The following is a 24704-nucleotide window of genomic DNA, read 5'->3' on the forward strand; positions in this document are numbered from 1 at the left end:
TAGTTCACCGCCAAAAAAAATGATAGCTACGCTATGAGCTTGTAGATCTGCAATTTTTTAAAATATATATATTTTTATAACGAGCATGTTGTGTATGTTGCTGTAATAATATCTGGTTATCTCAAAATATGTTGACCCCCAGGGACACCCCAGAAGCAAAGATTTGAGTTAAAAATGTAAACATATTTATATTCAAAGATTTGCACACATTTTCACATTTTTTTTCAAAAATAGCAGATCTACAAACTCATAGGCTTTAAAGAGGATTGGCTGCCGTGTGAAGTGGTCAGATATGGGTGGGCCGTGTTAAGTGGTTAGATATGGGTGGGCCGGGAACGCTTTAAGGATTTTCAGAGATTTTGAGAACCACCGGGTCTTATTGCATTGGTTCTCAAAGTGGGGTCCGGGGACCCCCAGGGGTGCTTGGGGGGGGTACCAGGGGGTCCCCAGCAAAATGTGTTAATAAAGCGTCACAATCATTTTAACCACTTTATCCATGTTTTATACTTTGGTTTTTCAAAAATAGCAGATCTACAAGCTCATAGCTTGTAGATCTGCTATTTTTGAAAAACCTTGAAAATGTGTGGAAATCCTGTGGAAAAGTGACAAATCTTTGCTTCTGGGGTCCCTGGCACAACATATTTTCAGGTGGGGGTCCAAGGCCATATACATATCAATTTGGGGGTCCTTGGCACAAAAAGGTTGAGAACCACTGGCATAAGGTAACAGTATAACAGGATAACAGACGTCTTTGTCTCCTTGTGCTTCTTTTTTGCAGAGCCATAATAAAAGATGGGAGACTGGGGCTTTCTGTCCTCTTTGCTGGACAAGGTCCAGTCTCACTCCACCGTCATCGGGAAGATCTGGATGAGCGTCCTCTTCCTGTTCCGTATCATGGTGCTGGGCGCCGGCGCCGAGAGCGTGTGGGGTACGTTACACGGAATTATGTGTCCATTAGCAGTGGGGTACGTTACACGGAATTATGTGTCCATTAGCAGTGGGGTACGTTACACGGAATTATGTGTCCATTAGCAGTGGGGTACGTTACACGGAATTATGTGTCCATTAGCAGTGGGGTACGTTACACGGAATTATGTGTCCATTAGCAGTGGGGTACGTTACACGGAATTATGTGTCCATTAGCAGTGGGGTACGTTACACAGAATTCTGTGTCTATTAGCAGAGGGCGTGTGGGGTACGTCAGTGGTTAGGAACCAAATGGACCCTTATGGGTCTGTAACTCAGAGAGTGCACACATGGACCCGTCAGGGTCCATTTGGTTCCATTTGTGCACTCTCTGAGTTAAATTAACATTGATTTTACAATATAAATTGGGGTCCCAGAGATTGAAACGTCATTAAATGGGGGTCCGTAGCCTAATGCATGTCAAACTGGGGGTTCTTGAAATTGAAATGGTTGAGAATCTCTGCTTGAGCCGTAAAAATCATCTCTTATGGGGTCCCTGAGGAATATATTTTTCAAATGGGGGTCCGCGGGCTAATAAGAAAAAGTTTGAGAAGCACTGGGGTACGTTACACGGAATTCTGTGTCTATTAGCAGAGGGCATGTGGGGTGGGTTACACGGAATTCAGTGTCTATCAGCAGAGGACGTGTGCGGTATGTTACACGGAATTCAGTGTCTATCAGCAGAGGACGTGTGCGGTATGTTACACGCAATTCTGATGATATAATAACAATATGATGTATAATTCTTCCTCAGGTGACGAGCAGTCGGGTTTCATCTGCAACACCCAGCAGCCTGGTTGTGAGAACGTGTGCTACGACCACGCCTTCCCCATCTCCCACATCCGCTTCTGGGTGCTGCAGATCATCTTCGTGTCCACGCCCACCCTGCTGTACCTGGGTCACGTGATGCACATCACCCACAAGGAGAACAAGCTGCGGGAGCAGCTGGCCAGCCCGGCGCCCCCTGGAGGCGGCAGGACCATAAAACAGCCCAAGTACACCGACGAGAAGGGCAAGGTAAGCGCTTGCCCTCACGGGCATATATGGGTATCCCCCCTCCCCCATGTGCTCATATATGGGCATGCCCATATATGAGCACATGGGTATCCCCCCTCCCCCATGTGCTCATATATGGGCATGCCCATTTGTGCCCATGAACTGATAACATCAGGGATCTCCATTTATGGTCATAAAAGGGACACAGGCAGACATAAAGATACAGAGATCTCCATATATGGGACACACACAGACCATAGAGTATCAGCGCATGGTCCCCCAGCGCATGGTCCTAAATCACCCCTTCTTCTGGGTTGTGAAATGTGATGGGCGGGGCCTATTTTGGGGCTCCTGTGACACATTTTGCGTCACCTCGTTGCGCAACCCCGTGTGCAAGCTGGCGGGCGAGTCGAGCCCATTGGTCGAAACCGCTTTCGCTCGTTTGTGACAGTGGCCCCTGCAGGCCGTTTTGAGCTGCAGTACCGGATTGGACTAGATTCCAATTAAACAAATAGCAAAAATAGCAGATCTACAAGCTCAAAACGCGTCGCGGTGCGACGCGTTTTGAGCTTGTAGATCGGCTATTTGTGCTACTTTTGTGTGACATAGAATGGCCCGACAGTATATGCAACGTGGCCCTCTGGACTGAAGCTGTGTGGAGCTTCAGTCTGACATGGGCTCCAGTGTAGGCCGTTACAAGGGGGAGGGGATTAGAATTTCCCTAAACCAATCCTAAGGGATCCCCACCCCCACCCCCGACTCTCATTGGACACAATACATGTTGTACCGAATAAATCCTATAGGTTCACGTTTACAACACCAGACCAAGAGGAGGAGGTCCACTCAGAGAGTGGGCGGGGTCTATGGTCTATGTCCATCACTCTCATCAGCACCATAATATATATATATATATATACTGTAAATGCTCTCTCTGCTGCTGTGTGTTTCAGGTGAAGATCAAAGGCAACCTGCTGGGCAGCTACCTGACCCAGCTGTTGGTTAAGATCATCATAGAGGCAGGGTTCATCGTGGGTCAGTATTACCTGTATGGTTTCATCATGGTGCCCATGTTCCCCTGCTCCCGTGAGCCCTGCCCCTTCACCGTGGAATGCTACATGTCCAGACCCATGGAAAAGACCATTTTCATCATCTTCATGCTGGTGGTGGCCTGTGAGTTTTAAAAGTTAAAGAGATAGTTCACCCGCAAAATTACTTTTTTTTCTATGTATTAGTCACCCCATGGTCACTTGAGTTCATAGATATGTTTTAGTTTTTGTCTCATTCGTAAGACAATAATTTGATGACCGGCAGCGGTTCCGGTAGGAGACACAAAAGAGTCTCCTTTGTGTCTCCTACCGGAACCGCTGCCTACCGGTTCCGCCGGTCATCAAATTATTGTCTTAGGAATGAGACAAAAACTAAAAAATATCTATGAACTCAAGTCTCTAAAAAAAAAAACATATTTTATGGGGTGAACTATCCCTTTACATAATCTCAAAAACTACACAACATTTCAAAGTAAAAGGTTCAAGCATGTGTTTCCACAGTAAAGCTGAATTATTAACATTGTGACTGGTGTCTCCAAGGTGTCTCCTTGCTCCTGAACGTGATCGAGGTGTTCTACCTGCTCTGCAAAAGGTCAGGAGGGTTTTTATTATTATATTTATGTTTGTTTTATGGTGTGGTTTCATGTTAAGATATCAAACTATCTTTGGTTTACATGCATTTTTAGACCATATTCAACAAGGTAGGTTGAATATACAGTAAGTAGATTAATACATATATTTGGCGATCTATAAATTCAGCCACCGCATTCCATTCCTTTTTCTGTTTGTAACTGACAGTTACATGTACAGATGTATGGAATGACAAATCAACATTTAAACAATACAAGTTGATACAGCCGTCTATAAATTCCGTCACCTCAGTGGAAGGTTGACCGTTTGTGGAGATCATTTTCTGTCGTTCTACAACATTCAGTTCATCATTTGGTTCCATGTGTACACTCTCAGCGTTACAGAGCTGTAAGGGTCCATTTGGTTCCATTTGTACACTCTCAGCGTTACAGACCCATAAGGGTCCATTTGGTTCCTAACTATCATTTAGCTGGGGACCCCCTGGAACTCCCTCAAGGACCCCTGGGGGTCCTCGGACCCCACTTTGAGAACCAATGTGCTATTGGAGGAATTGACTGTACTCACATCAAATGAGATCACATTCTAAACCCCTGCAGGAGCAAACAGAGAGCTGTTTCGCAACAGGAAGGACACTTTTTTTAATGTGAAAAAAACATATGTTTCTATATCAGTGGTTCTCAAACTGTTTCATGTCAAGGACCCCCATCTGAAAATATGTTGTTCCAGGGACCCCCAGAAGCAAAGATTTGAGTATAAAAAAAAGTGTTAAAAAATATATACAGTATATTTTCAAAGATTTGTACTAATTTTCAAGATTTTTTAAAAATAGCCAAAGAAATCTAAAAATGTCACACAGATGCGTTCCCGGTCTTAATGGGTTAAATGGGGTATAGGCAAAATAAGTTTTAGCTTCTGTCTACACCTTTTGGGATCATTTTTAATGTGCGTTACTGATATGTACTGTACTACTATACTCTATTGTCTAAAACAGTGGTTTTCAACCTTTTTCATGCCAAGGACCCCTAGATTGATATACATTTGGCCGCGGACCCCCATCTGAAATTTTTTTTTGTGCCAGGGACCCCCCCCCCCCCCAGAAGCAAAGATTTGAGTTAAAAATGTTAGCTTGAAAAATATATATATTATATTCAAAGATATGCACACATTTTCAAGATGTGAAAAAAATAGCCAAAGCGATGTGGTTAAAACACTACGTTAACTAATTTCACTGGGGACCCCCTGGTACCCTCCCAAAGACCTTTGGTGGTCCCTGGACCACTGGTTGAGAACCACTGGTCTAAAAGAACAGAAATAAATAGTAATGTAACCCAGTGGTTTTCAACCTTTTTCATGCCAAGGACCCCTAAATTGATATACATTTGGCCACGGACCCCCATCTGAAAATGTCTTATATCATATCAGTTAATTTTTGCTTTAAAAAATATATATATATTCAAAGACCCAGCTGACACGCGACGTCAGTACAACGTTGTCCCAACGTTGTACTCCAACGTTGGATGACCGTTGGATTTTGGTTGTAAATGAAAGTTTGTCTGACGTCATAACCCAACGTTGGTTAGACGTCATAACCCAACGTTGTTTAGACGTCATAACCTGACGTTGGTTTGACATCCTAAACTAACATTGATGTAACGTCAATCTCTGATGTTATGTAGACGTTGATTAAAGGTTGGACTCCCAACGTTGGATACCAGTTGTATTTTTGTTGTAAATGAAAGTTTGTCTGACGTCATAACCTGACGTTGGTTTAACGTCAATCTCTGATGTTATGTAGACGTTGATTAAAGGTTAGACTCCCAACGTTGGATACAAGTTGTATTTTAGTTGTAAATGAAAGTTTGTCTGACGTCATAACCTAACGTTTGTCTGACGTCATAAACTGACGTTGGTTTGACATCTTAAACTAACGTTGATTTAACGTCAATCTCTGATGTTATGTAGACGTTGATTAAAGGTTAGACTCCCAACGTTGGATACAAGTTGTATTTTAGTTGCAAATGAAAGTTTGTCTGACGTCATAACCTAACGTTTGTCTGACGTCATAAACTGACGTTGGTTTGACATCTTAAACTAACGTTGATTTAACGTCAATCTCTGATGTTATGTAGACGTTGATTAAAGGTTAGACTCCCAACGTTGGATACAAGTTGTATTTTAGTTGTAAATGAAAGTTTGTCTGACGTCATAACCTAACGTTTGTCTGACGTCATAAACTGACAAGTTGTATTTTAGCTGAAAATTTATATCGGGTTGACGTCATAGTACAACATTGGCTCAACGTTAGAGTACAATCAAAATATGACATATTTCTAACGTTGTAATCACGTTGTATTTTAGTTGAGAATAAAATGTCAATCCAACATTAGCAGGACGTCAACCTCCAGAGTTACCTTGTCACGTAGATATCTTGTCACAACAAGATATCAACGTTAAAATAACGTCTCCTGTGCCCACTGAGTGGGCGGTGGGAACAGGACATCTTCCAGACGTCATTTTGACGTCGATATCTCATCATCACGACGTCAGACAAACAACAACAAATTACCTTGTTTCAGTGTCAAGTTTTACCAAGGTGAAAATACAATATCAGACAATATTATTTGACAAAGTTTAATAAAACAACATTATTATATATTTTTTAAACTTGTAATTGGCACATTTGAATAGGTAGTATAAACAAACAGAAATTCATATTTCTAAGTCATATTGTTGTCCAAACAGTTACAGGTTTGGTGAATAGGTTCAGAGCCCAAAGTGCCTTTGTAGGAAAATGATTCCATTTGTGAAACTTTAAAATAACTAAACAGTACAAATCAATAAAAACAATGAAGTGCATTCTTTGAGGCATGTCTATAACATATGCACCAAGGGCAAAAACGTTAAAAAGAGAGAGAAATAACACTGAGCTCCCGTAAATCACTTGGAGAGTCTTCTCTGCATCATTCTGTTTAATTTGTTGAGGGTTGCATTCTTCTTTAGTTCCCCTAAAGATAAATGACAGGAATAAGCTATTTTAATAACTCTAACTTGATTTTTACATTATGAAACATCTTTATTGACTGACAGATATCTGTTCAAAAGTTTGGAATCAGTGAGAAATTATGATTTTGAAATTAACTGAGTTTGCAGATATGAGTACTGTCTCTGATGGAAGGGCCATCACAATTGCTTGATCTAAATCCTATGTTGGGAACAGCTGTACCGTAAGGTTCATGAGAAGTTTTATACAAACCAGTCTCAAAGTACGGCAAATTCTACTGAAAATATGGGGTGAAATTTGACCTGGATATCTAGAGAATATGACATCTAGAATGCCTAAGGTCTTTAAAGATATTGCTGCACTTGGTGGATTATTTAATGAACAGAAATGTTGAAGAATATAAGTTATTATTATTATTATTATTACCCTTATTATTATTACATTTATCATTATCATCAGTGTCTTGGCTGTACTTACTTAATTTTCACAGTGATTCCAAACTCTTGAACTTAGGCATAACTGCCAACGTATATAAAAATAATCAACATTTTGTAGCACTCCTTTTTGAATTTGAAAGATAACGGAAAGGTCAAGTTACATCGGGCAATTAAAATGTTTAACTTACCATATGCAACGTCAAAAAGACACAGGCCCCGGGGACTTATTCTTGCCATGATGTCAACAAAGGTTGTACTGGAGTGTCAATTCATGTGACATGAGGAACGGCATCATTCTTCTGGGTGCATCATCCAATGAATTACCTCCTGTGTCTCCAACCATGACAACCTGAGAGTATGGTAAAAGTCACAGGAAGGAAAATGCCATATTAAGTGGACAGCTAAGATATTATTCTATCGTTACACCTCTTAAGGTCTTTAAACACCAGGGACATGACGAATAAATTATACAAATACTTCTTTAGAATATATTGATGCTATCGCATCAAAACTATTCATATACTGTATATGATGCCTCATTTTTATAGCCGTTAACCTGATGCCTTTAATAGCGGTGAAAAATCAAACTTGTTTTAAATCAAAATTATGTTGCTTTATTGTCAAATAATAGTGAAGTTCAGTGTGGAGGTACTTACCCGATGTATTCTACTTGAGAGGACCTTCCACCTCTTGATGTACCACATCTAGCATGAAAATAAGAAATACACAACACATTATGAATGAAAAATATACTTGACGCAAGATAGAGACTTCTCACAATGGCCTCATGCCGTGGCACAACTACTTCAGAGATAATCTCTCAAGAACAGATTCCGACCTGCGGTGGAATCTGTCGGAGCGGTTCGTCCTAACCAGTGCGCATTGGCTAAAAGTGGGCGTGCCTTCAGATCAGGAAGTGGGCCGCGCTTTACCCAATCAAATGTAGTGGGCGGGATTCACGTGTCCATCCACCATGATCCACCCTCCCCCCCTCGAAACTAGCCGAAACTAATTTAACAATAGCGTCCTCGGAGCGGACAAAACCACGGAAAGATATTCACATTTTAAATTACTCTTTCATCATAGAAACAAGTGGGCTTATAACCAAAACCATCCATGTTCTCTGGGAGAAGTGGTGTTAGTGTTCCGTGTAGAAATATTGTTAGTGGGAATGAAAACATGGTCGCACCAACCGGAAGTGATGCGCTATAGGCAGACATGAAACCGGTGTTTCCCTGCGCTCTAGTCTAACATTATACTCCTGCCAGACTCCACAGAATATCAGAAAAGCAGAGGTCGCTGTTTTTCATTTTCTGTGGGGTCTGGCTACGCGAGACTACTTCAGAGAAAACCCAAGAAGAAATTGTATTGTGAACCCAGTATGGTGAATTATATCGAATCGTTGGTTGAGTGAAACTTCACATCCCTACCCTTTCAATATTAACGCTATAAGACTGCTTTTACATTACACTGCTGACTGTAGACTAATGTTTACTAGTTTATCTGTGCCTGTTATGTTTAACTGTGTCAAAAAACTATCATCAGGGTGCCCAAAGCCCTGTGGGAATTTATAACTCAATTCAAAATGTTCCAGGAAAGTCACTACCGTGGGAAACCTGAATCATCTAATTCAATATATATTTTTAAATTACAACCAATTTAAAGCATATTACCCCTCAAATTAACGCCCTGATATTATACTTACTTCGGACTTGGTGGAGGCTCACCAAGTCTTGATCACAGGTGTTTGGAAGCTGAAGTAGCACACGCACACGCACACGCACACACACACACACACACACACACACACACACACAAAAAAAAAAGATTAGATAGGCTACCTCTGCCTTCCGAAACATCTGTGGACATTTAAATTCAATATGGGCTGGAACAGCGTCGAAAACGACAGCTATCAAACCTACAGTACACCTACTTCATTATCAGCTACTGTATATCAAGTATCGGTTATGGCAAAATACTAACTGTTCTTCACTCTGTTTGGGCCATTCAACTGTACAGGACTTACTTCAATATTTCAACTTAAGATGGCTTACCAATAGATCTTCAATATAGTGTTTACATTCCTCAGAAATGAAAAAAACTTTGAGAAAACGTTGTATTATAGTTGCTTAACAGCACAAATTAAAACCAACAAAATATCAACGTCTAATGGCGTTAGAATTTAACGTTGTGTAGACGTTAACGTCATAATGTTAAGAAGACATTGGGCTTTGGTCTCAATACCCGACAACAGAATGTCGGTATTCTTTGTCAATTTGACGTTAGCATGATACGTTGAACAGATGTTGGGCATTGGTTACTTACCAACACAACTTAAAACCAACAAAAATCAACATTTAATGATGTTAGAACTTAACATTGTGTGGACGTTAGCATAACGACGTTAAGCAGATGTTGGGTTTTGGTTACAATACCCGACAACAGCATGTCAGTATTCTATGTTAATATGACGTTAGCATGATATGTTGAACAGACGTTGGGTATTGGTTACTTACCAACACAACTTAAAAACAACAACAAAATAACGCTTAATGATGTTAGAATTTGACATTGTGTGAACGTCAGCATAATGACGTTAAGCAGACGTTGGTTTTTGGTTACAATACCTGACAACAGCATGTCAGTATTCTATGTCAATATGACGTCAGCATGATACATTGAACAGACGTTGGGGATTGGTTACTTACCAATCAATCTTCAACATAGTGTTTACATTCCTCTATTATGTTTATTTTTTTTAGGTGGGCTTTACTGTTAGGCTTGGCCAATATTAGACTGAAAATAATGTCTTACAAGCTAATATAATCAAAACTATGATAAAGGCTACACAAGGCTATTCAAATGCAACCAACCCTTATGCCTGATTTTTAGTTACACAGCACTGTCTCACACAAAAATCAGGCTGTGAGGCATGTGAGCTTTTACCCTTCAATAACACACATTCCCAACTGAAAACATGAATCATGCATGAACAACAGAACTTCACCTAAAATAAGACATTAGCTTTAAAAGCTGCAATTCAAATGTTTAACTCAGCAGCACCAAGCCACCAACACAAAGCAATGGGGATCAGTCCATCTAGTTAATGCAGTATAGCCTCTTTCTAGTTCCCACTGTTTTGCCACAAAAGGCAGGTACTGTAACCATTTTGGGCAAAGGATTTACTCAAACAATGCTGCCAGTTTCAAAAACATGCAAAGAAAAGGAAAAGAAAAAGAAAACAACAAAGCATGACTGATTTGCAATATGAAGAAATCACCTCACTCGGTCATAAACAGAATGTAGAACTTTATTTTAAAAACAAACAGTCAAATATTTCATTTCAAGTTAGAAGGAAATTAATTATGAACTCACCTGTGCAAAAGATTGTGATTCTAGAAGTCCTGGGATGGTCAAAAAAACATCTCCATGCACAAACAAGTATCTCTTCCTGTCTTCTCTCCCTCCAAATTCAAACTGCAGGCTCCTGCAGCAGTTACTGTTGCCCCGCCCAGTCTGGTGTTATACAACTGTGGTCCCACCCACAAGTCCAATGATTCGTCCAATGAAAGAGCAGAACGTTGCTATACTGCTCAGTGATTTGAGGAGACATTTGACAATCCAGTTTGAAATGTATTATTATGACAACATCCATACAACGTTGCAGTCTAACATCATTAGACGTAGATATTTGGTTGGTTTTAGGTTGTGTTGGTAACTAATCAATAACCAACGTCTGTTCAACGTATTATCCCAACGTCAGGTTGACGTCAAATACTGACATGCTGTTGTCGGATATTTGACCAAACCTCAATGTCTGCCCAATGTTATTATGTTAAATGTCAGTTTACATTGTATGTGTCATATGGCATTATGCTGTAGGCCTAATGCAAAAAGTGAAATATTTCCCTCAATCATTTATTTGATTAGCAATTAATATAATGCAAAAATAAAGAACTGCAACAGCTATGAAACATGAACAATGGTGAAAATCAGTACATTTACTCAAGTACTGTACTTGGCATTGTATTTTTTAAATTCACTTGTGTGTTTCTATCTTTTAATACTTTATTATTTTACTCCACTACATATCAGGGCAAACAATTATTTTACTTTTTGTGATTGATTGATTACTTTATTAGTCAGAAATGTAAACAGCATGAGGTACAGTCATGCATTTAGGCTGAAAGGGTAACAAAAAAAGTGTCTGTCTGTCTGTCTGTCTGTCTGTCTGTCCATCTGTCCGCCCTTCCGTCCACCCAGTAGTACATACATAGTGGTGTGGATGATAAACGGTGTCACAGTCACACACTCTTGCTCCATATGTCACAACTAAGGAAGACCCTGGTTTTGAGGTAGGCCGGTGTCTATGCATTGTAATGTATTGATGCATTTCTTTTCATATGGGTTTATTATTTAGGGCAGCATAGGTTACTGGTTAGATAATCAGAAGGTCCCCGGTTTGCCTCAAAGGCCCTTGACGGGGCGAAGTGTCCTGAGCAAGACACTGTAGGGGTGGACCCTACAGTCCACCCACCCCAAGCGCTCAACATAAAACATTTGAGCAGCCATAAGCTGAAACTGAATTTGCCCTCTGGAACTAAGGAAGGTCTCCTGAAGCAAACTAAGGGCAAATTATTGACGATAAAGAGTTGACATGGCTGTCTACCTACCTCACTGTCGGTCGCATTCCTTTAAGATGCAGCTGGCTGATCACCGACAACTAACATCTGCTAAAGCGGAAGGGAAAAGGTATAACTGGCCTTAACCATGTTGCCTTGGCTCTAAATCCACACTGGCAAAGAAACCTGTAGCTAATCAGTCTCATATACAGCCACAGGTTCACTATAGGTGGGATGCTGGCATGTGCCCCAGGAGCAACTTGATGGTATTTGTCTGAAAGTCAAATTCAGTTATCTGGAAAAGGCTGAGGGTTATAGAACTGCACAAACACCTTTCTGGGCCATGGGGTGGCCCTGTAGCTCATCTGGAAGAATATAGTTGAACCACAGATGAAACAGCTACCAATTGCTCTGGTTGGACTATTGCAGGTTAAACAGATGCTAGATCATTACTCTATGTCAGAACCTTCAGTACTTATTGTCCATATTCTACAGCCAGACTATGTTGGATTTTGTTTAAGTAACAGCCACATTAACCCAGCAAAATATCTACATCTAATGAGGTTTGAATGTTGAGGAGATCTTTTCATTATGAAGTTTAGCAGACATTGGGTTTTGGTCACAATACCCGACAATAGCATGTCAGTATTCTACATCAACACGACGTTGGCATAATACGTTGAATAGACGTTGATTATTGGTCAGTTACCAACACAACCTAAAACCAACCAAATATCAACGTCTAATGATGTTAGACTGCAACGTTGTGTGGACGTTGTCATAATAACGTTGGGCAGACACTGAGGTTTGGTCAAAAATCTGACAAAAGCATGTCAGTATTCGACGTCAACCTGATGTTGGGATAATACGTTGAACAAACGTTAGTTAATGGTTAGTTACCAACACAACCTAAAACCAACCAAATATCTACGTCTGATGATGTTAGACTGCAACGTTGTGTGGATGTTATCATAATAACATTGGGCAGACATTGAGGTTTGGTCAAATATCCGACAACAGCATGTCAGTATTCAACGTCAAACTGACGTTGAGATAATACGTTGGACAGACGTTGGTTATTGATTAGTTACCAACACAACCTAAAACCAACCAAATATCAACGTCTGATGATGTTAGACTGCAACGTTGTGTGGACGTTCTCATAATAACGTTGGGCAGACATTTAGGTTTGGTCAAGAATCCGACAACAGCATGTCAGTATTCGACGTCAACATGACGTTGGGATAATACGTTGAACAGACGTTGGTTATTGGTTAGTTACCAACACAACCTAAAAGCAACCAAATATCAACGTCTGATGATGTTAGACTGCAACATTGTGTGGACGTTGTCATAATAACGTTGGGCAGACATTGAGGTTTGGTCAAGAATCCGACAACAACATGTCAGTATTCGAGGTCAACATGACGTTGGGATATTACGTTGAATAGACGTTGGTTATTGGTCAGTTACCAACACAACCTAAAACCAACCAAATATCAACGTCTGATGATGTTAGACTGCAACGTTGTGTGGACGTTTGTCATAATAACGTTGGGCAGACATTGAGGTTTGGTCAAGAATCCGACAACAGCATGTCAGTATTCGACGTCAACATGACGTTGTGATATTACGTTGAAAAGACGTTGGTTATTGGTCAGTTACCAACACAACCTAAAACCAACCAAATATCAACGTCTAATGATGTTAGACTGCAACATTGTGTGGACGTTGTCATAAAAACGTTGGGCAGACATTGAGGTTTGGTCAAGAATCCGACAACAGCATGTCAGTATTCGACGTCAACATGACGTTGGGATATTACGTTGAATAGACGTTGGTTATTGGTCAGTTACCAACACAACCTAAAACCAACCAAATATCAACGTCTAATGATGTTAGACTGCAACGTTTGTGGACGTTGTCATAATAACGTTGGGCAGACACTGAGGTTTGGTCAAGAATCCGACAACAGCATGTCAGTATTCAACGTCAACATGACGTTGGGATATTACGTTGAATAGACGTTGGTTATTGGTCAGTTACCAACACAACCTAAAACCAACCAAATATCAACGTCAATTGACGTCAAATTAATACGTTGATACAACGTTGGAAGTTGACGTTGGTCCAACGTTGGATTTTGGTTAGCTGACGTCACAACCTAAATCCAACCAAAAATCAACGTCAACGGACGTCGCGTGCCAGCTGGGGATTTGCACACTTTTTCAAGGTTTTTCAAAAATAGCAGATCTACAAGCTCATAGCGCGGCACTCGGTGCCACGCTATGAGCTTGTAGATCTGCTATTTTTGAATAGCCAAAGCTAAGTGGTTAAAAGTGATTGTGACGCCTATGTTAACTCATTTCGCTGGGGACCCCCTGGTACTCCCTCAAGGACCACTGGTGGTCCCCGGACCACCAGTTGAAAACCACTGATCTAACCTATAAACAAGAGGAGGAGGCCGAGATGAGCAACATTGTATCTGGATGACCGTGGAGGACGAACACATGACGAGAACAGCCACCTCTGTGCTCTGCTTAAAAAGTCAGGCATTTCAAAGGCCACCTCTATAGTTGGTGACCTGGGATATGCCTGCATGCCGTGCCTACAGTACCTGAGGACCCCCATGTTGTACTGTACCCTCAGACCCACCAGCAGAGAGACACGCCGACAGTACTCGAGTACATGTACTTAGTTATTTTCCACCACTAACCATTAGGCTCATAGATGTGGGCACAGTATAAATGCTGCTTTAAACCCATTAAGACCCAGAATGCATCTGTGTCACTTTTTGATTTGAGCTACAAAAAAATTGCATTATTTTACACTTGGTCTATTCAAAAATTATGAAAATTTTGTGAAAATCTTTCAATATATGTTGTTTTAATGCGAACATTTTTAACTCAAATCTTTGCTTCTGGGGGGTCCCTGGAACAACACATTTTGAGATGGGGGTCGGCGCCCAAATACATATAATTTTGGAGGTCCTTGACATGAAAAAGTTTGTGAACCACTGATATAGAAACATACGTTTTTCAGAAAACTGTTAGGATTTAGAAGACATTTGTAGAATCGGCTTCAGGTCTTAATGGGTTAAACGATAATATTAGTTAATAAACTATTTAAAGTTACATTTCATGTTTTTAAATATCATATAAACCTTAATACAGTCAGATAGGACTTTTCTGTGTGGATGTATGGACTGTCAAGGCCAGAAAGTAGTTTTTTGCCACTTAGTAGGCGTTCCCGCGTAACTTCAGGGTACGATGATGTCACACGCATAGGCTCTATATCGTTGGTTCTCAAAGTGGGGTCCGGGGACCCCCAGGGGTCCTTGGGGGAGTTCCAGGGGGTCCCCAGCAAAATGATAGATAGTTAAGAACCAAATGGAGCCTTATGGGTCTGTAACTCTGAGAGTGTACAAATGGAACCAAATGGACCCTAACGGGTCCATTTGGTTCCATTTGTACACTCTCAGAGTTAAATTAACATTGATTTTACAATATAAATTGGGGTCCCAGAGATAGAAATGCCATTAAATGGGGGTCCGTAGCCTTATGCATGTCAAACTGGGGGTCCTTGAAATTAAAATGGTTGAAAATCACTGCTAAGAGCCGTAAAAAATCTTCTCTTATGGGGGTCCCTGGCATATCTTTTCAAATGGGGGTCCGCGGGCTAATAAGTGTCAATTTGGGGGTCCTTGACATGAAAAAGTTTGAGAACCACTGCTCTATATGATGGTGGTGGGAGTGGCTTTAGGTCTGAGATTGCGGGTGAAGCCAATGGGCTGCATGTCCGGCGATGACCTTCACTTTTAAAATGTTTGGTGTAGTCTGTCCTGATGAAGGTCTAACGACCGAAACGTCGAGAAATAAAGAGCTACATTTTTTTTTTGCAAGTTCCAGACGGTGTACGGGTCCCATTATTTGACTTAAAGGGATATTTCACTTTCAAAAAAAAACTTTTTGTCATTTTATCGTCTACTCAGGCTTTTACAAACCCCCCAGACCGTTTATAAGTTGCTCCATTCAGTATTTAGATATTTTTGATATTCATGTTATCAGCCACGCCCCCTTCCTATACAAACCCATTATAACTCCTTTTTAACAAGTTAGATTCATCAAAAACACCCGTCCTTGGTTCTGGTGACTCATCCTGGCCTCCTAATACGTGAGGGGGCCGTGTTTTTTCGATAATTTTTTTCATGTATTTTAAATATTTTTTTTATTGTATTTCATTATTTTCATTTCCCCCCCAAAAAATATAAAAAATAAATGGATAAAGTAAAGGTCTCTTTCAAAGTGAGGTAAGACAGGAGTAATCACGAAATGGCTGAGAAATGGCGGAGCAATACATTATGTAGACACACTGGTGTCATCACAATATGTAATATAAATAGCTTAGACAGGATTAATCCTACACCTTTCAAAGATTATTCTAAGACCAACTCGCAAGTTCATAATTATAATACTAGACAATCTGATAATCTCCATCCTCCCTTCAGACGTACCACACACAGCCAGTTCTCCATTAAAGTCAGAGGTTCTTCACTCTGGAATACACACATATTTATTGCCAACTCCTCATCTTCACTCAGTAACTTTAAACATAGACTGAGGGCCGGCCTGATGAATCAAGCCTCTTCTACCATATAACGTAGCTTTCTGCATAGACACACACACACACACACACGCACACGCACACGCACACACACACACACGCACACGCACACACACACACACACACACACGCACACACACACACACACACACACACACACACACACACACACACACACACACACACACTCTCAACTGCACACTAGGTATTTGTTGTTTGTCATGTCAAAAAAAAAATCAAGAACAGTACTTTCCAGTCACAGTTGATGACACAGTGCAACTAACTCTTATTATGCAAACTGAAGAAGCTAATCATTGTCTGCAAACTGATGAAGAAGCAAAGGCGCAACGCCTATCATCAAAGTTCCAATCTTGGAATAAATTCCAATATTTGCTGGCGGAGACTTGTGCTCCGAGGAGCACATTTTCTAGTTTATACTTTTTTGACTCGCCAACCCTGGAGGTGTGCATCGGCCTCCTTTACAAATGCATTATAATCCTGAAAGGTACCAGTTTTGAACGTATACAACGTTTCCACACGACAGCAAACGATAATAATATTTTTGTTTTTCTGCCGCCAGGCTGCGGTGCCGCCGGGGGCGGAGCCACAGGGTGACGTCGGCGGAGCACCCCGCCAGCCTGCCCAGCGGCGGCGGCGCCCCCGTGTGGCCGAGCGCCGAGGACACGCTGCGGCAGAACAAAGTCAACCTGGAGTTCGAGAGCGGACAGAGCATCGCCGGCAGCCTGGACGGAGCCAAGGAGGACAAGAGGCTGCTCAGCGGCCACTAGTGGACAAAACGCACGCCCATCACACCCACCGCACACACACACACACACACACACACACACACACACACACACACACACACACACACACACACACACACACACACACACACACACACACACACACACACACACACACACACACACACACACACACACACACACACACACACAGGACCTGGATGGAGGATAACAGCATTATCGTCTGGCACTCTGAATACTCTGTGTGTGTGGTTCCCCAAACGTTTTAGCTCAAGAAAATGTGATGTTCGCCCGGGACCCAAAACCATAACGAGATCTACAAGCTCACAATGCGTCGCTTTGCACAAGCTTGTAGATCTGCTATTTTCACAACTTCAGAAACGTTTTTTTTAAATGTATTTATAGAGATTATTCGATGTTTTTGCGGAGGTGTAACCGCCCCCTATAAGTGAGTTTTGGACACTGACCAATCCTGCACCGTGATTGGCCAATAGTCTACAACGCAGTCTACAACCCTAACCCTTCCACAGTCAATGTCAATGCAAATCTAAATCTATACTTTTGCAAAGTCAGCCAATCACATTACAGCTAGTGTCATCACCACTAGCTGTAATGTGATTGGCTGACTTTGCAAATTCAGGACTGTGATTGGCTAGCGAAACACATGACACATGTGCAGCCCTATGAATAGCAGTATGGAAAAAAGTATTTTATCCTTTTTTTTAAGTGAGTCATGTTGTGATGACCACACACCGCCCACTTCACACTGGGTGTGATTTTTTCATTTACTAAAGGTTTGGGCCTCACGTCGCACTGCCGATCTGACTGATATGCCCATATATGGTCAGTCCATGTCCCTTTTATGCCCACATATGGAGATCCCTGATGTCATCAGTATATGCCCAAATATGGGCAATGCCCCCTTTTGTGCCCATATCTGTATATGGAGCCGACTGATTTGTTTGCTGATGCCTTGACGACACATTGAGGTTAGATAACACACTCCATATTTGGGCGTATCAGTGGTGTACCCTGCAGAGCCATATAAGGATAGATGCGACACATTGTGAACTTGTAGATCTGCTATTTTCAAATGTTTTTTATACATTTGAAAACTTGAAATGGGACATTCTGCATAATGAGTACTTTCTACTTGGTACATGTTTTTTTCTTTTACTTGTAACAGAGTATTTCTATATTGCAGTATTGACACTTTTACTTAACGTCACCTTCTTAAACTAATGGCCTAAGTCATTGTTTTAAGCTTTTCAGAAAAAAAGAAAAGATCAAAACAAAACTATATGACATTTCTTAATCATTTCACCCGAAACGTTTATAACAACTTATGACTATTAACATAACAATAACACGGTCTGTCAGTTACGCAACATAAGAGATTTAAATAGGTTTAAATAGGCTTAAACCTGACTTAGGCCAAATGATTTCTGATTTAATCCAGACCTTTTTAGCTCAAGTCACAAAACCATGTGACTTAGGCCACAAAAAAAGGCCTATTTTTAGTGTTTTAAGTCACACTAGGGAGTTAGGCCATCATACTAAAAGAGGAGTGAACAGCACCTTTTCAATTAGGATTTTACCAGAGGTGTCCAGTGTCATGAGGCAGTGGCGTGCACAGACATTTTGAGGGGCAGGTGCTCAAGTAAATTACACTTTTTTTTGTTTACTTGGTTTGCTCTTCTTTCCCTCTACACCTATACCTCTTTGCCAAAAATAGCCGATCTACAAGCCCACAACGCCTCGCAGCGCGAGGCGTTGTGGGCTTGTAGATCAGCTATTTTTGGCTAGAGTTCTCCGAAAAGGGATGCCAGGTTTCGAGTGGTTATGGTAAAAAGAAAAATCATATCACATAAAGATTTGGTCCCGGACCCCCTATTGAAGAGTCCCTGCTGTAAACTGAAAAAAAAAAAACTTTTTTTTTCTTTATTTCAAAAGGGCACTTCTGGTCAAGAGGGCAAAGGGCAGGTGCTCTAGAACCACCTAAAGTCTATCTGTGCACGTCCCTGTCATGAGGAGCTGACTTAGGCAAAAATATAATTTTCCTCAAAACATGACTTAGGCCATTAGTTTAGCAAGGTGACGTTACGTAAACCATTTTAGTACTTTTTCCACCACTGCCCAGAGGTGACGCAACTCTCCAATAGAAGGCTCTGGTACTCTGTGATGCACTGTGTACACACAGTGCATCACAGAGTACCAACTTAAAGAACCATTTCATTTCGCTAACATGCTGCAGTTTCTATTAGCTTTGGATTCCCCACTCTCACACTCTATTTAAAACTTTTAAAATACCCAACATAGCAGATCTACAAGCTCGTGATGTTGTGCTTCTAGATGTGCTGTTTTAACCCGTTTCCTTTCTTTTTACATTTCTTAACAGTTTTGAATCTTTCTTTGATGAGTTTTGGAAATCTTGGAATATTTTCAGCTACAATGACATGCTTTAAATAATGACATGCTTTAAATAATGACATGCTTTAAATAGGGACGATAGTTTGAAAGTGGTTGAAACTATGTTAACTATTTTTGTATCAAGTCAGTCAGACAGACAGACAGACAGAGACACAGACAGACAGAGACACAGACAGACAGACAGACAGACAGACAGACAGACAGACAGACAGACAGAGATACAGACAGACAGACAGAGACACAGACAGACAGACAGTGTAATCGTGTGTTGTAGTAATTTTATGAGGCTTTTAGGAGTTAGCTTTTTTTGTACCGTTTCATTTAAAATGATAATATTTTGTGACAAGTGTGTATTTCAATCAAACTAGTACTACAGTCATGTGGGGTGTGCCGATACACTAATTTCACCAAACGATACGATACTTGGCTCACAACTTCGATACGATATCGATACGATACGCACTTTTTTTATTATGAAAATATATGGGGGAGGAAAAAAGTAAATGCAAACAAATAATTCTGTTTTTGCATTATTCAGACATGCAAACTTGTAGCTTTTCAGCTACAATAGCCGTTTTGAATCCAAATAGGGCAATAGTGTGACACCTGACCCAAAAAAACAACATGTTGTCACCCTTTTCACCTCGGGGCTGTTTGCATGCCTGATTATAATGATTGTAAAAAAAAAAAAAAAGTTTCAAAACGATATTTTTTCCCCAAAGCGATACATATCGTCATGAAAACGTATGGCGATATATCGTGGGACGATATATCGGCACAGCCCTAAAAGCAGTGCAATATGTGAATGTTCTATTTATTTCCTTGAAAACACAAACATATTTAACCAAAAATCATATTTAATAAATGTTTTTATTATTTTATATTAAAATACTGTCCTCTGTTCTGAAGGACACATTTGTGACCAAATAAAACTGCCACCGCCTTAAGTTTGACTGTTTCTGTCATTATGTGTTTATTTATTCATTTTTGAATATTTTTATGATGAAAGGTTAAAGCTCTTTATTGTGATATAGCTGTGGGGTAAGTGGTGGGTCACACATTTCCTCCAATCAAGAAAGACAACTCATTGACCAGCTTTGATTCTTTTTTATAGTGTTCCAGTTCCAATTTGGCCGCTCATTTATGAGTGTCATCATTTCCAATTTCACTTATTTATCCTATAATATATATACTATAGAGAACTCTCCCCTGATTGGATGAAAGTGGTATCCCAACCTTAAAGGTATAGTTCACCTCAAAAATAACTTTTTTGTCTCCGCCAGGCCGAAAGGCATGGCGAGAGAGTATGTTTTGCCGTCCGTCCGTCCGTCCGTGTCCTTCTGTCTGTGAGCAGCTAATCTCCGCCACCGTTGGCCCTGTCACTGTGAAACTGCACACACACACTGCCTGGATGCCACAGCAGAACCTATGCCCCACATTTTTTAGATCAGCCTGTCATAGCGCCACCATGAGGCCCACTTTTGCAAAACACATTTTTTGCTATTACTCCTACAGATTGTGTCCAAAAAACAGCAAATCGGTACACAGTATCTCTATAGCCATGTGCTCAACACGGATCTGTCTGATTTTCCATATTCCATCCTGATTGGCTAAAATTGGCTTCCCAAGTATGCAGGATTGGTTCATTTGGAACAAAATGCCTCAAATCATGCACGCAGCATGCGATTTCTGTGAAATTTTCCACAGAGATTCCCACTTGGCCCAGGAAGAAATGCCACTTGAAAACGTTCACATCAGCCTCGTGGTGGCGCTATAACAGGCCAATTCACGCTTTTAGCTATAACTGCACCGATCTGCGTCAAACTTTGCACGCACACTCCCTAGAGGCCAAGGGGAAAAAAAACATTTTTTTTGCAGTGTGCGATTTCCGTGACATTTCGCACGCACATTCCCACTAGGCTGAGGAAGAAATACCACCCTTTTCACATTGGCCTGTTACAGCGCCACCAGCAGGTCTAATTTAGCAAAACACATTTTTGGAACAAAATGCCTCACATCATGAATGCAGTGTCTGATTGCCGTGCAAGGCCTAAGAGGAAATGACACCCTTTTCACATTGGCCTATTATAGCGCCACCAGGAGGCCACAATAATCTACCTGACCTGGCAGAGACTTGTGCTCCGAGGAGCACTTTATCTAGTTTTCTATGTATTAGTCACCCCATGGAGAATTTAATTCATGGATATTTTTTAGTTTTTGTCTCATTCCTAAGACAAAAATTTGATGATACAGTGCAATATTTGCCTCTGAGATGTAGTGGAGTAGAAGTAAAAGTACTGAAAAATGGAAATACTCCAGTTAAGCAAAAAATTAAGTACATTAATTAAGTAAATTAAGTACAGTACTTGAGTAAATGTACTTAGTTACTTTACACCACTCTATTTAATATATGCATTACAACGCGCCGCAATGCATTATGAGCTTGTAGATCAGCTATTTTCTAAAAGTATAAAAATTGTAGCCTATATATCAGGCCTACATGGCCTAATGACAAGCCCAACGTACAACAGGTTGACAGTGATTCATTGCTGTGATCCATACCAAGTATTGTAACTCTATTCATATATTATTGTATGAATCTTTCCATCTCAAGAGAATGGAAGAGTCCACAACACAACTAAAATGAAGAGAACACCGTGCTGAATAATAACCTATAGACTGTTATAGTGCTTGGTGCGGACAAGCCTTTACAGTATGTAGTTTATCATTTACAGTTGCATAACGTCACCTTGCTAAACTAATGGCCTAAGTCATTTTTCTAAGTTTTTCAGGAAAAAAAAAAACTGATCCAAAACAAAACTATATGATATTTCTTAATCATTTCCCCCAAAATGTTTATAACAAATTATGACTATTTAGATGTGACTGTCTGACTGTCTGTCAGTTATGTAACATAAGAGATTTAAATAGGTTTAAATAGGATTAAATATGACTTAAGCCAAAAAAAAAAAGCAAAACAAATTACAAAATGTCATAAATCAGTAAATAATTTGGCATAAGTCACAAAACCATGTGACTTAGGCCAAAAAAAAGGCCTATTGTGGCCTAAGTCACACTAGGGAGTTTGGCCATTATACTAAAAGAGGAGTGAACAGCATGATCCTTTTCTATTAGGTTAAAGGCCATTTTACCAGAGGTGTCCAGTGTCATGAGGAGCTGTCTTAGGCAAACATCATTTTCCTCAAAAAATGACTTAGGCCTTTAGTTTAGCAAGGTGATGATAATATATACTGTGAGCGTATTTTCCTCCTATTTTTTGCTATCAACGTTTTTTTGTTTCCCTTTATTGTAAAACACTAGAAGCTCGCCCCCGCTACGCGGGGGCTCGCGTCTAGCCCGCGGCCACGCCCACGTAGCGCCCGCGGCCACTTGGCAACTCATATAAGTGGCGTAGCGTCATGAGGGTCAGTGGGGCCGTGGCTCGGTCAGTGAAGACCCTGTAGTGCGGATGATATGTGGCATAGAGGGGCAGATTGTAAATCCCCAGAGGAAACATCCGTGGGCTACCATTGGTTCAGCGATGTGTGCGGTCGCCCTGCGGCCCCTCCTCCTCCACCAATGTGCAGTATTGAGAGCCCTGACGTCACAACAATTGGAGCGATGGGCACTGCACTGTGGTTGGTTAGGGTACACCTAGGGGCCAGGTAGAACCCAGTTAAAGCCTGCATGGGCAAACCCAGGTAGGACCCGCCTTGGTCCCACATAAACATGGGTAGTTGGGGCCCACCTAAGGGCCAGGTAGAAGCTACTTATAGCCTGCATGGGCATCGCAGTTGGGACTGAAGTGGATGCCGCTGACATTGCTGACATGGGGTCCATATGGTTTAGCCCACCTTGAAACCATATGGGAACTACGCTGGCATGCTGGCTGTAATGCAAACGCTGCATCATACCTGCAGTGTGTAGTTTGATGTTGTGTGTGTAGCAGATATACCTGCAGTGTGTAGATCAATGTCCATAGTATGAAAGTCAATGCCCAGCAGTGTTTTTTTCCCCCAGCAGAGTTTCTAGTGTCTCTGTCTCTCTCTGGAAGAGGTTGCACATGAACTCTGCAGCCGCACTGAGGCGCTCCAACACAAACACTCTGACATTAAGCTGCTTCACACAACAAACATCAGCACGACGCTGCTGTTTGTCCAAAAGACACAATATCTCCTCTCCCACCGACGTCATGTGTTCATTTAGCGACAGCCGTACAGACTCCTTTTGACACATTTTACCTCGTTTATCCAGCTCTCACTGACTCATCGGGCTGTTATTTTGCTGCGATCAAGTCAACGATGTGAGAGATTAGCTGTCACAGACGGACGGACAGGGGGTGAAACATAGTCTTGCGCCATGCCTTTCGGCCTGGCGGAGACAATAGAAGAAGGAAAGTAAAGGAAATGAGCATTTCTGCAACAAAAGTAGTCAACAAACTATACTATGAAAACATGGGCCACATTGTCAAAGAATGTAAGAAAGAGGCAGTCATGTAGAAAATAGCCGATCTACAAGCTTACAAAGCCTCTCAACGTGAGGCGTTTTGAGCTTGTAGATCGGCTATTTTCACAATATGTACTTGTGGAACGGAGTCAAACAGAATGGGGGGGTCCCCAGATCAAGTACGTTTATTTGGGGGGGGGGGGGGGCGGCGTGAAAGGGTTGATAAGCACTGCTGTAGTCGGAGCGATACATAGTTCTACAGAAGACACACACAAACATACACCATCTACAATGGACTAACTGAGCAGCAATATTGACATTCACCACACGAACGTGCATTGTTGACAAAGTGATTGCACAGCCGCTGCAGGCATGACATCAGCCTAACCACGTTAGCGTTAGCGACATGGCAGCTATCACAGCGCCCTGTCCGTCGTCGCTGGGACTAACTGTGATGGCTACAGCAGTAACAGCAAGCTGTCTGCGATGCCATTGTCTGGGGACTGCTCTTAGCGTGACACGACCAATGAGAGTGAGCGCTGTAGTTGTTGCTAAGATACGGTGGCGTCTCTGCCCCATAGCTTGTAGATCTCTCACGCATGATTGGCGTAGGCTGCGTTGCCAGGTCTGACTGTTTGTATAAGCGATTTTGGGCTTATTTGGGTGCACTTTTGGGCTCGTTTCCATAGACCACGGCAGCGCTTATTTCTTTCCCGTGACCGATGTGGCAAAAAAAGTGCAAAACGAACCATCCGGAAGTAAATTGCGAGATGAAATAT

General features: G+C 41.3%; 1 protein-coding gene across 1 annotated transcript; it reads left to right on the top strand.

Moving 5' to 3' along the window:
• Positions 1-792: 792 nt before the first annotated feature.
• Positions 793-17070, top strand: LOC311063286 (gap junction Cx32.2 protein-like; the record flags this gene model as incomplete). Its single annotated transcript, XM_084082658.1, has 5 exons — positions 793-928; positions 1721-1983; positions 2913-3132; positions 3549-3600; positions 16863-17070. 5 exons carry the CDS (start codon positions 793-795, stop codon positions 17068-17070), a joined length of 879 nt encoding a protein of 292 aa, XP_083938784.1.
• Positions 17071-24704: the final 7634 nt, after the last annotated feature.

The sequence above is a fragment of the Gymnoscopelus microlampas genome (assembly GCF_963454915.1).
Source record: "Gymnoscopelus microlampas genome assembly, chromosome: 16".
Lineage (NCBI taxonomy): Eukaryota > Metazoa > Chordata > Actinopteri > Myctophiformes > Myctophidae > Gymnoscopelus > Gymnoscopelus microlampas.